Raw genomic sequence first — 17,816 nt, 5'->3', positions numbered from 1 at the left:
ATAAAGTCTTTGTTTAAAATTAGGTAGGTATCATTGCCCTAATCGAAATACATATTCATCGTGTCGAGTCCGGAAGAGACTAGTAAAAAAGGAGAGTTTTAAAATTCAGCTAACGGAGTGCTTTTTACCTCAGGACAAGGGAAGTGAATTTGGAATTTAGAATTTGGCCTTTTCGACCGTCTGAATCTCCTCTTACATCATCGCCAGCTGGCCATCCCCAGTGGATTTGTAAGTTGATTCCTCCCTGCAATGCCGCTGCCGCCGCTTCAGCTTATATGGGGTAGTTGGGGACGGAAGGGACGCTGGGGTGAATATGGCCCTGTGGAAACCTCTGATGTTTTAAAAAGGTCGCTTCGTTTTCTGCGTGAAAATTGTCTGTACAAATTGAAGTGTGACATATTTATTTAATTGTTATTTTGTATAAAAACGATCTACTGTACAGTAGAATATAACGTTTTGTATAAAATATTTTATTAGGAAAATTAACTTAAAATATTATACAGTATGATGCAAATGTATGGAATAAATTCATTATTTCAGAAACAGACGACTTTTGAAAAAAATCTTAAAACCCGCCAATTTTAATTTTTGAATGACCATCAACTGACATTATATGTGTTGGACTTTACGTCATCAGCGTCGGCGTAATGACGTAATCGACGATTTTTTTAAATACAAACCGAGGTCACGCGATAGCTCATTTGAAAGGTCTCCCTATCGTCTTTACAACGATGTAATTACTTAAATATTTATTTTTACAGGGTTCACCAAAATTATGAACTTTGTTAAGTAACATAGAATTACAATACAATATAATACAATACAATACAATACAATACAATACAATACAATACAATAAGAGCAGTAGAAATGGAGTTCCTGAGGAGAAGCTGTAGACTTACAAAAAGAGACAGAATTGAAAACGCAGAGATTAAGCGGAGAATGGGAGTGCAATCAGACATAATCGACTATATAGAGGAGAAGAGACTATCCTGGTACGGCCACATCAGAAGAGCGGACAGAGGACGCTGGATAAACAAAATCACAGAATGGAGCCCGATTGGAAGAAGAAAGAGAGGAAGACCCCGAAGGTCATTCAGAGATCAAATCGACGAGGCTATGGAGAAAAGAACCCTGCGAGATGGAGACTGGAATGACAGGGAAAATTGGAGAAAACGGTTGAGTGAAGGAAGACAGTGAAAACTGTGGAAATCCTTAGTAGTAGTAGTAGAATTACAATACATTGATAATAAACAATGCTATAATATAATCTGAAATTAATTATTGTAGTAAGTATTCAAGTAATGTTTCAAAAATATTTAAATTAATATTGTCATTGACTCGTCTTTGTTTGTCAATGATCTGTGAATCTGTCAAATAAGAAACTTCAAATTTTTACTCTTCGAGTTTTTTACTGACATTAATAACAGCATTTACAAAAATTAAACTAACAGAAACAGAACGAATCGAGATTTTAATCGTGATTGGTTATGGAGATAGAGCGAGGATTCGAGCAGAAGTTCGTAATTTATTTAATGCTAAATACCCCAATCGCAAACCAATTACTCAATCAACAGTAAGTAAAATTAAAAAAAAAAAAAATTAGAAAAACGGGCGATGTTAAAGATCTTCCCAGAAGTGGTAGAAAATCAATATCCAAAGCCAAGAAACTGGACGTTGTACTGGCGTTTCAAGAAAATCACCATACCAGTTCTAGGCAGGTTGCACTAGATAAGAATGTCTACCAATCAACTGTTGTAAAAGTCCTAAAAAAGGAGAAGTGGCATCCATACAAAGAACATCTGGTCTAGGAGCTATTAAAAGATGACTTATATAGCAGAATCGAATTCTGCGAAACCGTTATGAAAAAATGTAACAGAGATCAGGGTTTCATACAAAAGGTTCTTTTTTCTGATAAAACGTCTTTTATGCCGAACAGTCACGTAAATCGCCAGACATATCGATACTAGGCAAGTGAAAATCCACATTGGATGAAAGAGTACAGGACACAATATCCCGAGAAGGTGAATATTTTGGGCCAGCATTATAAACAATCAAATTGTAGGGCCATATTTTTTTGGGGAAAACTTAACTACTTCTCGTTATCTAGAATTTCTTCAGGATTATCTGTTGCCACAGCTGAATAAGCTATTACCAAATAAAAATGATTTGTGGTACCAACATGATGGGGCTCCTCCACACTACGGCGTTGAGGTACGAAATCACCTTAATAACGTTTTCCCAGGTAGGTGGATAGGTAGAAGCAGGCCCATCGAATGGCCACCAAAGTCTCCAGATTTGTCTCCGTTAGACTTTTTTGTGAGGATATTTAAGCAGAGTTTATCAAAATCGACCGAATAATGTAGAAAGGTTAAAGGAGCGCATCAGAACGGAAATTGCACAAATAGCACCTGAAGTCATCGCAAACGTTAGGAAATAATTTATTGACCATCTTTCACATTATATTATTGCCGAAGGTCGTCAATGTGAACATTTGTTGTAATTTAATTGTATTTAAGTAAATATTTATTGTAAGTTAATTGTATTAATAAACCAACAGTTTTGGTTAACCCTGTAGAAATAAATATTTAAATTATTATATGGTTGCAAAGGCGATAAGGAGACCTTTCAAATGAGCTGTCGCGTGACCTCGGTTTGTATTTAAAAAAATCGTCGATTCCGTCATTACGCCGACACTATTGACGTAATGTCCAACACATATATAGCAGTTGATGGTCATTCAAAAATTAAAATTGACGTGTTTTAAGATTTGTTTTAAAAGTCGTCTGTTTCTGAAATAATGAATTTATTCTATACATTTGCATCATACTGTATGTAGTACAAAGCAAAAGGTAAATATTCGTAAATTTTTATTGTCAGTATTTAATAGTAAAATTAATAATGAATATACTTTAGTTTTTGCGATGTTTTGACAGGAAAAATTTGTATATGGTCCAGTCGGGATAGTATTTGACCTTGTATGGCGAGCTACTTGAAATTTTATTATTGCAGCCATTAGGAGGGTCAATAAAAGTTTAAATTTAACATCGAAGCTGAACTCCGAAGTTGCGCCATCTTGATTTTAAAAACAGTTTTTGCTCAATATCTTCGCCACTTTAAACTTTTAGACAAAAAGAGTACAAACTGAAAAATTCGAATCTACGACAAAAGGACGCGGAAAACAGGACGCGAGACCAAAGGACGCGGAAAAAAGGACGCGCGAAAAAAGGACGCGCGAAAAAAGGACGCGTGGAAAAAAGGACGCATATTATTAATGAATTACTATTAATAGTTTATTTTAATTGACATTAGCCATTACCCCCTTTTTATCCCCATATGTTATTACAGAAAATGATTCTACCTAACCTTGTAAAAGACAATCTGGAAGTGTGCTACTTATAATAAGTGCAAATGTACAGGAAGAGTGCATACCGTTGTGGATGAAATTACAAAATCCACAGAACATAATCACGTTGCAGACACGGCAAAGATTGAAGCAAAAGAAGCTTGTAACCGGATGAAAAAAGTTGCACAACAACTGGAACACTCCACCCAAGGTGTAGTAAGTGAAATTTCTCAAGGACTTTCCTTAGCTGCTACGGCACAACTTCCATCAGTGTCGTCGTTAAAAAAAACTGTGCAAAGAGTTCGGAACGAGCTAGGAGGTACGCCCGCAAATCCGAGAAATTTAGAAGAACTTATGCTTCCTGAAGAATATAAAACAACTACAGGCGGTGAGCTATTTCTATTATTTGATAGCGGGCCAGAAGAAGAACGTATTTTGTTATTTTCAACACAAAGAAATTTAAGATTTATGGAACAATGCTATCATTGTTTTCTCAAATATACACAATTCATGGAGTGCGATACAGTAATGTAATCCCGACTGTATTTGCACTTCTAACGAACAAAACACAAGAGACTTATACACGTGTTTTTCAGCAACTAAAGGTGTTGAATCCGGCCTTGCGCCCTCTAACAATAATGATGGACTTTGAAAGAGCGGCAATGAATGCTGCACAAACTGAGTTCCCAAATGTGAGAATCCGCGGATGTTTTTTTCATTTCTCGCAGTGTATGTGGCGCCATATTCAAAGTGCCGGATTGCAACGTAGATATATTGAGAATCCTGACTTCGCCCTTCACCTAAGACAATTGACAGCTCTTGCGTTTGTTCCAGACAACCATGTAGTCAGAGTGTACGAGGACTTGCTCAATAGCGATTTTTATACACAAAATGAAGAACTTCTAGTGCCGCTGATTAATTACTTTGAAGACACTTGGATAGGGAGATTAGCTAGAAGAGGAAATCGGAGACAACCCCTTTTTCCAGCAAATGTATGGAATTGTTACGATTTGGCAGACCAAGATATACCTCGAACTAATAATGCTGTCGAAGAATGGCACAACAGCTTTTCTTCTCTTCTCAATAGTGCACATCCGAATATTTGGAAATTTATTAATTCTCTAAAAAAAGAATATGATTTAAATGTTTTGAAAATAGAGCAGTACATTTCGGGCAATGTACCTCCACGCAAAAGAAAATATCAAGATACAGCAAACAGGATAAGGGCTATTGTTGCCGATTATGCTGACAGACCAACTTTAGAATATTTGAGAGGCATTGCTCACAATTTTCAGTTGCAAACATAAGAAAATACAAAAAAAATTAATATCAAAAATAAAACAAAAAAAAATTAAATGACAAAAAAATTCCAAAAAAAGCAAAAAATAAAAAAAAAAATAAAAAAAAACTTGTAAACACGCCAGCTTCTGCTGCCAGTCCTAAGCCTGGATAAAGTGTGAAGGCAAGTTTTTTTCATTTAAATATTTTTTACTTTTTACTTTTACCGTAACCGATTTTAGGTTAGGTAGAATCATTTTCTGTAATTATATATAGGGGATAAACGGGGGTAATTGCTATTGTCAATTAAAATAAACTATTTATAGTATTTCATTAATAATATGCGTCCTTTTTTCCACGCGTCCTTTTTTCCACGCGTCCTTTTTTCGCGCGTCCTTTTTTCCGCGTCCTTGTTTATGCGTCAATAAACGTATTTTAACCTTTAATTGTGGCTTATTCCCATTTAAATAGTAATTTCCCCTTTAACTTGGAAAATATCGACCACGAAAAAAAAAATGTCAACCATATTGTCGGAAATCGTATTTGCAATAATTTTAGTCCTACCGTTTTTGTTAAAAAGTTAAAAATGAAAGAAATATTAAGCAAAAATTTACTATTTTAAATTCAAGTTGGCGACTAACGCAACGGTGAGATTCAGTCATGAGAAACTACAGGCCAGACTTCAACCTGCCTGATGTTAGGTGAAGTTCGTTTGTCCTGCGACCTAGAGTTTGGCTGGAGACCTTTCGAAGAACATGTTGCAAGCGAGGGTTATGTCGACCGCCTGAAGTTAAGAATGATCAACATTTATGAACTTGCCCGACATCACATCCAGTTAGCCAGTGACTGATCAATATGATTCTCCATGCAAGAATGAAAGCTATGAAGTAGGTGATCTTGTTTGTCTTTATAATCTACAACTTCGTCGTGGCTTGACTCCTAAATTGCAAAGACAATGGTAAAGTCCGAATGAAATTAAAGAGACAATAAATGACGTAATATACCGAATTAAGAAGTTACCGAAAGGTAAACCAAAAATAGTTCACATAAATCGTCTTGCACCTTATGCTGGATCAAATGAAACAGAAGAAGCACGAAACCTTTAACATGAGATCAAAGATGACCGGCGACCAAGCTTTAATAAATTTATGTCAAATTACATAGAGAGAAAGAGTGCTAGATTCGGCGTGACCACAGAAGTTCAGCAGGATCTTTTTAGTGTTCCGCATAACGTCTCTCTAGCCCACTGTGTTGCCCAAGATTTTGAGATGACTAAAGAAATCTCATGCGTATTTTATAAGAAGTTCGGTCGTTTGGACGAGTTAAAAATCAGCAGCCTAAAAATGGTAGAGTACTGAGATTAGAAGATGGTTCGTTCGATAGAAATCGTATGAACTTATGACTTCAAGAATATGGTCTTATCCAATATAGGCCATGCACTAGATAATCTGGATTGGAAGATTGTCAGAAGCATGCCTAAAGTGATCTTCCGAGAAACCGGCGTACGAATTACTGTGTGTTGCATTAACCCGATGAGGTCGTGTCATTCAAAGTCAGTAGGCTGTTATTTCTTCTTGAGGGGTTCATGCAGACCTGGAGAGTTCTGTAGATTCTGCCATCCTGGGCCTACATCTAGAGTTGCTGATCGAGACGCTCAGACCTAAGAGGGAGCAGTGTAATGAAATAGCCCATCTACGATGCGTACTACGTGTCACAATTCTTAGAAGGATAAATCTAGAATATTCAAGTGTTGGCACTTCAATAGCGTTCGTCTTCGATGCGCTTTCAACAAGAAGAATAGAGGTGGACTATTCCAGAATATTCTAGTACATAATAACTTGTATATATAAGTAGCTCCAACATTAGCTGAGTGTAGTTGATAAGATATTTTCGTGCTGTAAACTTATAAATAAATATATTATATATTTATTATTATATATTATAAATTAGAATCGCTCGTTTTATTTAAAAACAGTACAATAGTAACAAGCTATCTTTTCCTGCCCAGTAAAATTAATGACTAATTAAACCTCAAAATAAGTTACTAATTTACATATCGTGTCAATCAATAATACCCTTGGTTTATAAATATACAAATATATATACAGTGGGTGATCAAATTATTATGATCAGTCACAAAAGTTTTTCAAATTTATTCAAAAATTTTATAATAAAATCATATGCTGCTATACGATTAAGGTATGCCAATATATTTTGTCACTAATAACCTTACTTTTTTGACGTTTACAGCTCTAGAACTGTCATTTGTGTCAAATTACGTGACATACACACACACTAACATACACATTGTGGTGAATTTGCGCTTGGAGTTTATAACTGAATTTGTATGTTTTTGAAAGATTAGTATCGTTTTATCTTTGTAGTATGTTTTGTTAATGTATTCGTGGTGATTGTAAGTGAAAAAAACTATTAGTTTTAATTTTAAAGCATTTTAATTTTACACTTATATTGAATACAAAGCTTTCCCAACGTCAGATAGCTCAACAATGCCAAGTAGCGCAAGAAACAGTGAGCAATATAAAAAAAAAATTGATACCAACAAACCTCTGACTCATCAGCGTACCCAAAAATGTGGTCGAAAGCGTGTCACCACACACAGAGACGAAAGAAAAATGAGGGATATCTTCGTGAACAATAGAAAGAAGAATCCTCACGGGACTTATTCGTGAAGCTGGGATGCCAGGTTCTGACATGACAGTCCGCAGAAGGCTTGCTGAGCAAGGTCAGCCCTGCTGACTTCAAATCATGTCGCCCTGCCAAAAAACCAAAATTGACCATCGCAATGATGAAAAAAGGACTGGAATGGGCCAAAGAATTCCAACCATTCACAGGTTTGTTTCTCCGATGAGTCTACAGTGGAGATACTCATGGATAAGTCGGCCTTCGTCCGAATGCGAGTGGGTGAAAAATATCAAAAAGATTGCATAGTGGAGCGAGTAAAGCATCCTCTCAAGATCATGGTATGGTCTGTGATGAGCAGTAAGGGCACAGGGAGGCTGTACATTGTGAATGGAATGATAAATCAACACCAGTATATTGAAGTTCTGAAAAGAAAGCTCATGCCACAAATCAAAGACTGGTTTGGCGAATCGGAGGATTTTACCTTTATGCGCGATTCAGCACCGTGCCATAAAGTAAAAACAGTAACATCTTAGTAATGAAGTGACCAGGTAATTCCCCAGACCTCAATCCGATTGAACATCCATGGGAGCTTATGAAGAGGGGTATTGACCAGGAAACTGTCAAAAATAAGCAGCAGTTAATTGAGAGACTCATTGCCACTTGACACAGAAACGATAAACGATAAAAACGATAAAATAAAAGAAGACTGCCTGAGAAACGTTCAAAGCATGTCAACGACGATCAAAGCTGTCATCGAAGCTAAAGGAGGTCACAAAAAATATTAAAAAATTGTTATTTAAGGTCAAAGAAAAAAATATTTTAAAATTTTGTAAAAGAAAGTGTTCATGATTACTTTTATATTATATTCACATCATTAGACGCTTATATGCAGTTTTATTCTTTATTAAACAGCAAAATACAAAGTTTTTTAAAGTGATCATAATAATTTGATCACCTATATATATATATATATATATGTAGGATTGCATTCGTCATCAAATAAACTTATTAAAATTATTTCCGTTACCAATAACTTCTATTTATCACGAACCGCGAGCCGAAAGCCAGAGTTAAGTACCATTGCTGAAAAAACATAAAACGCGGTATGATAGTAGCTCGACGCTCGACGGCCGGTCGAGTACACAGTGTAAGTAGAGCACTCAAGACGAAGAGTTGATATGCATATAACGGCATCTCATCTCTATACGACGTACGACGAAAGACGTTCATATTTTTGCTATTAAGCCGCGGACCTATTTCAAATTATAAGTAGTTACTGTTTATATTAGTTGTATATTCATTCTTCATTCCTGTAATTTACGAGTTTAACAATAAAGTGTTTGTTTTAATTCGAATCGACCCGTGGCCTATAATTATTAAACCCTAGACAACAAAGAAAAACCCTACATTTTGGGGGCCTGTCCGGGATGAACGATGAACGATGAATGATAAACGATAGCAGATAGCGGATAGCAGATAAAGGATAGAGGAACAGGATATTATATGATTGACGACACAACAACGCCTTGTTTACCAATACCAACTCAAATAGATATGCCAAGAACGAGAAAGAGGAGCAAAGACGATAAAATCTCAACCGATGCAAGATGGTAACGAATTAAAAAACTATTAAAGATGATTTGCTAAGGTAAGAGTTATTGTTCAACATTCTACCAAGCAAATAAAGACAAAGAAGATAACGGTATTTATATTTATATGACATTTGTGTTTTGAAAGTTTTGCATTTGTTTATATAACAGAATTAATAGTATAGTAGATGAACTCTCAGTAAAGACGCACGTGTTTCTTATATGAATGAACTATTTTTATTTGACCTAGATTTAATTTTGTGACTATAATAAAAACATTTTCATACATTTGAACATTTATGGTATCCGGTTTTTAAACGTTTATGAGTCTTAAGAGTGAATTCCGTAATAAATAGAAATCAATTATAATAAAAATTTTATTACTCCTATTTTTTGTCGACGATATATTTCTGTTTTAGATTAGGAAAACGATAATTTATGTAGGTTTGATAGCACAAATATGCGTTATTATGGTTATTAAAAGACAATGATCATTTTTGAAAAGGTTTCATTTTTTGTATGTTTATAGTTTATATGTAGTTACATATATTTTCGGTATTGTTGGATATTTTTAAAAAAATATTTTATTATTATGGCAACTTTGGGTTCTATCGGTAATATTGGCTATAATATTACTCATGCTAAATTGAGAGTTGCTAAAATTTTACATTATATTTGTTTTACCACTGATGGTGAACCTCGAAAAACTAGAAAAGCTTTGCGTGCTTTTCCTGGATTTCGGCTTGACGACACTTCCGAACAATTTTTGAGTAAATGTCAAGCCGTAAGTGAAAATTTTGATCTTCCTGATTTAATTGCGGTATGCCAAATTCTTGGTTTAAATTATAAAAATGAAAAGCATGACGTGGTTGTCCGTATTTGTTCCTTTTTGAATACCTTTATTAACGACGACGAAACTGAAGACGACGAAGAGGAGGATGACGTATCAGATATAGATGAAGACGACGAAAGACGAAAGGAAGAAAAAAGACAACTGAAAGACGAAAAAAGACGATTGGAAGAAGAAAGACGGAAAGATGATGAAAGACGTGAAAAAGAAAAACGACGATTGGAAGAAGAAAGACGGAAAGACGATGAAAGACGTGAAAAAGAAAAACGACGATTAGAAGAAGAAAGACGGGAAGACGATGAAAGACGTGTGGAAGACGAAAGACGTGAAGAAAAAGAAAGACGAAGATGTGAGAGAAGAAACGACGAGGATAGACGAAGACGCGAAGAGCGAAATTATGACGAAGGACGACAAATATGTGATGAAAGACGTAGATATGAACGAAATAATGACGAAGAGAGACGAAAATACGAAGAAAGGCGAGATGACGAAGATATTTACATACATGAAGAAATTGGACAAAGGAGTTATAGCGCAAGGAATGACGCTGAAGTTAGATCCGTAAATACTGGAGCGACTGGTATAAGACGACAAGAATCATTTGCATTAAGCTTTAGAGACGTGGAGGACAGCATAAGATCATTTGATGGAAAAGACGAATATCCTATTCGCACGTGGATTATCGAGTTTGAAGAAGTAGCTGAGATAACAGGGTGGAACAACCTACAAAAATTAATCTATGCAAAAAAATGTTTAAAAGGACTCGCCAAATTGTTTGTGCAGTCAGAAAAAGGCATCAGAAATTGGCCTGAATTGAAGAGACGTTTAATAGCAGAATTCGGAGAACAGGTAAATAGTGCGCAGATACATAAAATGTTGATGACGAGACGAAAAAAATTTGATGAGACTGTACAAGAATACATGATTAAAATGAGAGAAATAGCTAATAGAGCTTACTTAGAACAAGAAGTTGTTATGGAATACATAATTGATGGAATACAAGACGAATCATCCAATAAACTAGTGCTATATGGAGCAAAAAATTTTGCAGAGTTTAAGGAGAAAATTAAACTATATGAGAGGATACACGGTAAGAAGACTACTGGACAAGCTCAAGTCTTTAGAGCAAATAAAGAAGGATTTAAGAAAAACGAAGACATCGTTAGAAAGGAAAAAAGAGAGAAGAACGACGTGAAAAGAGAAAACAACATTACTTGTTTTAATTGTGGAAGTAGAGGTCATAAATCTAAGGATTGTCCAGATAAGTCTAAGGGAACGAAGTGCTTTGGTTGCGACAAATATGGGCATGTTTTAAGTAAATGTCCCAATAAAAATTCGACGAAGGCTACTACAGAAAACACAGCTTTAAATGTAATTGAGGTTCAGCCAAAAACAGCCGTTAAGCTTACAATTAATCAGATCACACTAACAGCTTTATTTGACACAGGAAGTGATATATGTGCGATAAGAGAAGATGTTTACGATACATTCTTTAAAGATATTTGTTTAACACCCGACACCATAATTTTGAAAGGCTTAGGACAAAATGCGAAAGTTAACACATTCGGATCATTCTCTACCCAAGCTGACGTTAACGAAGAGAAGTTTGATCTAACATTTCATATTATCCCAAAAGCTGCGACATCTTTTCAAGCAATAATTGGAAATAATATTTTACAACAAGCATGTGTTAGCATAAGAGATGATGGGATAGTAATGTGCAAGAGGACGGACGAAAACTTTATTATGCACATTATGCTTGACGAAAAAGATAAAGAAGATGAAGTAAAAGTAGCACACATTGAAGACGAAAAACACAGAGAAATTGTTAGGCAGTTAATGGAAACTTATGAACCAAAGAAAACGAAGACGACAGAAATTGAAATGAAAATTGTCCTAAAAAGCGAGGAACCGATTTATGAAAGACCCAGACGATTATCTGTTTCTGAAAAAGAAGAGGTAGACAGTCAGATAAATGAGTGGCTAAACGAAGGTATAATTAAACCTAGTTGTTCAGATTTTGCCAGCCCAATAGTATTGGTAAAGAAGAAGGACGGTCGGACAAGAATTTGCTGCGATTATAGAAAAGTAAATAAAAACATAATAAGAGACAGATTCCCACTTCCCCTCGTTGAAGACGTGCTTGACTTTTTACAAGGTGCAAAAATTTTTAGTATGGTTGATTTAAAGAACGGATTTTTTCATGTTCCCGTAGAATTTAGTAGTACTAAGTACACATCGTTCGTGACGCCCAGCGGACAGTTTGATTTCCTCAAGTGTCCATTTGGACTGTGTAACAGCCCAGAAGTATTTCAGAGGTTTATTGCTCACATTTTTAGAGAATTGACGGCTCAAAAATATGTAATTTACTATTTAGACGATTTTACCAAATTTGTTTGGCTTTACCCGACTAAGTCGACAACGAAGAAAGAAGTTATAAGTTGTCTTGAAAAGCAACGAAGAATATTTGGAAACCGTTCTCGAATGATAACCGACCGAGGTACAGCATTTCGATCAGAGGAATTTAAAAGATATTGCCAACAAGAAAATATGCAACATGTTCTAGTCACAACTGAAGTACCACGAGGAAACGGTCAAGTTGAACGAGTGAATAGAACAATCATCCCTGTTCTTACGAAATTGAGTTTAGAAGAACCTACGAAATGGTATAAAAATGTTGACAGAGTACAAAATGCATTGAACTCTACCTATCAACGAAGTATAGGTACTACACCTTTCGAAGTATTGGTTGGCATAAAAATGAAAAATAAAGAAGACATTCGAATCAGAGAACTCATAGAGGAAGAGGTGATTAAAACAATCATCCCTGTTCTTACGAAATTGAGTTTAGAAGAACCTACGAAATGGTATAAAAATGTTGACAGGGTACAAAATGCATTGAACTCTACCTATCAACGAAGTATAGGTACTACACCTTTCGAAGTATTGGTTGGCGTAAAAATGAAAAATAAAGAAGACATTCGAATCAGAGAACTCATAGAGGAAGAGGTGATTAAAATATATGATGAAGAAAGAAAAGAACTTCGAGAAAGATGTAAAGAACAAATATGTAAGGTACAAGCTGAAAACAAAAAGGGGTATAATTCTAGAAGAAAACGAGCAAAAATTTATAAGGAAAAAGATTTAGTTGCAATAAAAAGAACCCAGTTCGGACCAGGACTTAAACTCAAGATAAAGTTCTTAGGTCCATACGAGATTGTCAAGGTTAAAGATAACGATCGTTACGATGTTGTTAAGATTGGTAAGCATGAGGGGCCAATGCGAACATCAACGTGTGCTGAGTATCTTAAACCGTGGGTCGACAATGAAAGCGACGAATCCGAGTCGGATTCTGAAGAGGATGGCCGAGTGTAGGATTGCATTCGTCATCAAATAAACTTATTAAAATTATTTCCGTTACCAATAACTTCTATTTATCACGAACCGCGAGCCGAAAGCCAGAGTTAAGTACCATTGCTGAAAAAACATAAAACGCGGTATGATAGTAGCTCGACGCTCGACGGCCGGTCGAGTACACAGTGTAAGTAGAGCACTCAAGACGAAGAGTTGATATGCATATAACGGCATCTCATCTCTATACGACGTACGACGAAAGACGTTCATATTTTTGCTATTAAGCCGCGGACCTATTTCAAATTATAAGTAGTTACTGTTTATATTAGTTGTATATTCATTCTTCATTCCTGTAATTTACGAGTTTAACAATAAAGTGTTTGTTTTAATTCGAATCGACCCGTGGCCTATAATTATTAAACCCTAGACAACAAAGAAAAACCCTACATATATATATATATATATATATATATATATATATATATATATATATATATATAATATATATATATATATATATATATATATATATATATATATATATATATATATATATATATATATATATAGTTAGGATGGGAATGTTGAAAACCAGCAAAATAACGCAAAATTGAACGGAGTTATCGGAATGTTAATTATGACGCGAGTGACATGCAGAGTGTATCAAATTCCATCACTTGGCAGTGGCGCGAGCACCGCCCGTTTTGATCGTGTGCTCCTGAAAATACGCCACAACCGCCCAAAACACCCTAAATATTAGTAGAGACGAGTTAATATTTGTTGCATGCCTTTATGCATTTGCCGACAAATATGCATCATTCGAATTGTTTCTAATTTACGCTTTTGGAAAACTGACGGCGGTTGCAGATACCGTTGCGGTGGTTTGTGTAATTGTCTTCGTAATTTCTAATGGTAAAGGTTTATTTTCTGACTTGACAATTTGTCTGAAATTATATATTATCTGCAAAATAGTACATGTCGATATCTTCCAAAAATTTATTGATAAATCCTGCAGATCCTTCTAAATATCATCACCACTAGAAAGTTATAAGCCGTATATTTTCATTTCCTCCATTTCAGTACTTCCCAAACTTTTTATTGGACATATTTAGACATATTTATTCCTAATTTGTATACTTACTATTATTTTTTGTTCAGTTATTCCTCTAATTTCTTTATTTATGCGACTAGCTGTTGATGTTTACGTATCGATAGAAGTAATATTGGCTAATAATTGCTCTTCTCAATACCATTTTTAATTAATTTCCTTAAAAAAGTTTGTTTAAAATATTGATTTTTTGACAAATTTTACATTGACAATGTAAAACCATAAAAGTCACATGATCGAGCATGGTGATTATGCTACTAAAGATCTGTAAAAATAAGCGATTTTAATAAATTAAAATTTCTTTCGATGGCTTTATATTTTCTACTTCCATTTACTGAATTATGTGTCTGTAAATATTTTCTATTTTTCATTGATTCGCTCTTCAATCTTAGATTTGTTTTTTTTATTGTAGTTCTTCGTATGTTTGAAGACATTTTTGTTTTATGTTTTTATAACATAATCCAAAATAATATTTTACACATCGTAATACTAATGTGTTATTATTTAAGTAGTTCTATATAGTTCGTTTATGATTTCTGAATCTACTTCGTGTACTTTATTACGTTTGTAATACTCTAACTATTAGCAATTCTGGCAAAATTTAATTATTTCCTTTTCATATTTATTCTCATTTTTAAATTTTTGTATAAATATTTTAAAATAAAAATTTTCTAATATCGTTTCAACGTGAAGCACCGTCTTACAGAAAATCTCTCATGGCAGGGAAAAGTCAAAGAGAAAGTCATTGTTTCGTTTGCTTCTAATGAAGGCAAGTCGAAAGCATAATAACAATAATAATATAAATCAATAGTGATAAGATGGGCGCCCCACGAAGGGAACTTTCTGAGGGCTGGCTAGCACGAGCACGATCTCGCGCAAGAAGAAGGTGTTCATTAGAGGCTAATTAAGACACTGGTTATGACTCCGCTGAGGCTCATGCTGCTGACGTCTATTAAACAAACTGACTTTCGTCACAATTTAAACTAATTGTTTGTAGCTGTTGGTGCTAGATGCGTGTGAAGTTGTAATTAAAAAAATTACTAAAAGATTGATTTTTTTTGTCGAATATCATTAAAAAAATTATTAAATATATTTTTTATTTATTTTTTAAATATATATATATATATATATATATATATATATATATATATATATATATATATATTTAGTGGATATAGGCGTTCTGAGATTGTCTTTTTATGTGTTTTTAAATTAAGTTAAAATATATTTTGTTCAAATTTTTGACATCTTTTTTATCATTTATTGCATTATTATTTTTTTTATTTGTATAGACTCTAGAAGCTCTCTCTTCTTCCTGTTGGGTTCACTTTTTAGGATCTTGGTTTTCTTAAAATTAAATTTATGTTTTTTTTCGTTTTCATGTTTTGTGAGGGCGGTTGAGTTTTTTCTGTTATATTTGTGGGAACCGAGTTAAGTAGCTGACTGGTTTGTCCAATATAAACTCCATCACAATTCGAGCAGGGAATTTCATATACAACATCCGATCTTTTTAATAGACGGGTTTTTGTTTTTAATCTTGTAAAATTCTTTTTCAAAAGATTGTGCTCTTTATGAGCAACGGTAATATTATGTTTGGACAGAATATAGATACAGGATTATATATATATATATATATATATATATATATATATATATATATATATATATTTAAAAAATAAATAAAAAATATGATATTATGGTACTGGGATATGTGGTGTTCTAAAAACACATTTGAAAGAGGTAAAACAATCGAAAATTATCTAAATAATGTAAATACATATAAACTTACTAAATTCATGAGGTAGGACATACTTTCACATGAAAATAGGCAATTTTTTTCATAGAATTATCTTTATGTAATCCTGAAATATTTTTTTTATAGTACATATTAAACAGCCTCTGTAATAGTAATCATTTTTATATTCAAATCTCCGACAAGTTAAAAATGCCGTCAAGCATTTGCTACAAAATACAATAAACAAAATAGACACCTGGTCTACGCGTGCTGGATTTGTGTTTTCAGCTTCTAAATTAAAGTAATTCACTTTACCAAAAAGCGTAGACCAAAATTCCCTTCTATAACTCTTAACATACTTCGTTTACAAACAGTTAAATATTTGACACTTCTTGGTATTACCTTTGATAAAAAGCTTATCTGAGACAGCACATTCAGGAACTTTAAGGAAACTTAATCAAAGAATCAATTTACTTAAATTCCTTGCTGCCTACTCCTGGGAAGCTGATAAAGAATCTCTTCTTAACATATATCGAGCGTTAATTCGCTCTAAGCTAGACTATGGCAGTATTGTTTATATGGCATCTGGTAGTTCCTTTCTAGAGTCTCTAAACACGATTTAAAATACATCCCTACGACTATGTCTTGGTGCTCTCAATTCAGCCACGCTAAAAGTCTCTGTGTTGAATTTTCAGAGCCACCACTTTATAGCAGCAACTTCTACTTTTTCCAAAGTAACTCAGTAATAAATCTAATCAATCCCGTGGAACCCTCCCCAACAAACGTATCCAATCACACACTCACATTACCACAAATATTATCTCCTTGATTAGATTCCAACAACCTTTCAAATACTACTTCTATTTATACCCCTAAGGCAGCTCTATGCATGCACAATCTTCCAATATTAAATACTGACTTATGCAGATTCAATATAACAGAAACCACAAACTAAATCCTCAGAAAATCCTTCAAAACATCCTCCACTTAACAGAATTTGATGAAATTTTATACACCAATGCGTCCAGGAATGAAGACTGTTGTGGCTTCGCTGTGTCCACAATATCGATGACAATAGGCTCTATGCGACTACTTAGTTGTAGTATTTATATGCAGAATTATATGGAATACTACAGGTATTAAAGACTTCAATCCTCCCTACTTCAAATGAAAGCAAAACAATTTGTACTGATTCTTATTCTCGATTCATTCTATAAGATGTATCTTCCCCAAAAATCCACTAGTCCATGAAGTACATAACATATGTAATCAACTATATTCTGCTAACATAACAGTTATATTGATCTGGACTCCATCTCATGTTGGTATATAAGGAAACAAAAAAACCTGGCCGCTAAAGCAGCATGTTTTTCTGACTCAGCCTTGAAAGACGTCCAAATTCACACGGATCTTAAGATGTTAATAAAACAAGTTATTCCTCAGCTCATTTGCAGACCTGTGGAATAAAACAAAAACTAAGCTGCATGACGTTCAACCCAACTTATTTTGCGTCAATATGTCCTTTATGAACAGGACAGAAAAATCAGTTATTCGCCGCCTACGAATAGGACATACACGTCTCACACATGGATACCTTATAGCATCAGAAAACCCTCCAGTATTCCACTACTGTAATAACCCCTTTCTATCAAACACGTGGTAATAGATTGCTGCCAATATGACTTTTCTGGAAACAAGTATAACCTTAAAGAAAATCTAGACGACATGCTTAGTGTTCCAAACCGTTTTGACAGTGTAAACATGTTTAAAAGAAACATGTTTAATTCAGATAATGTAAACAGTGCATAGTGATAAGCTTTATTGTTTTAACTTTTCCACAAAAAAAATGCTTGTATATAAAATATGTAAAGTAAACTGTACCCGTGTCAATAACCCTAAGCTGTCGAGACACC

General features: G+C 34.3%; 1 protein-coding gene across 1 annotated transcript; it reads left to right on the top strand.

Annotated features, from left to right (window-relative positions):
• Positions 1-8,260: 8,260 nt before the first annotated feature.
• Positions 8,261-13,496, top strand: LOC140447029 (uncharacterized). The gene has a single exon (XM_072539617.1). The coding sequence runs from the start codon at positions 9,449-9,451 to the stop codon at positions 13,079-13,081; it is 3,633 nt and encodes a 1,210-aa protein (XP_072395718.1). The 5' UTR covers positions 8,261-9,448; the 3' UTR covers positions 13,082-13,496.
• Positions 13,497-17,816: the final 4,320 nt, after the last annotated feature.

The sequence above is a fragment of the Diabrotica undecimpunctata genome, chromosome 7, assembly GCF_040954645.1.
Source record: "Diabrotica undecimpunctata isolate CICGRU chromosome 7, icDiaUnde3, whole genome shotgun sequence".
NCBI classification, from domain to species: Eukaryota; Metazoa; Arthropoda; class Insecta; order Coleoptera; family Chrysomelidae; genus Diabrotica; species Diabrotica undecimpunctata.
The sequence above is the reverse complement of the archived record's forward strand: the minus strand, read 5'-3'. Positions and strand labels throughout refer to the sequence as shown.

Excerpts from the sequence above, each read along its gene's own strand:
- LOC140447029 (XM_072539617.1), top strand. The coding sequence starts at position 9,449 with ATGGCAACTTTGGGTTCTATCGGTAATATTGGCTATAATATTACTCAT.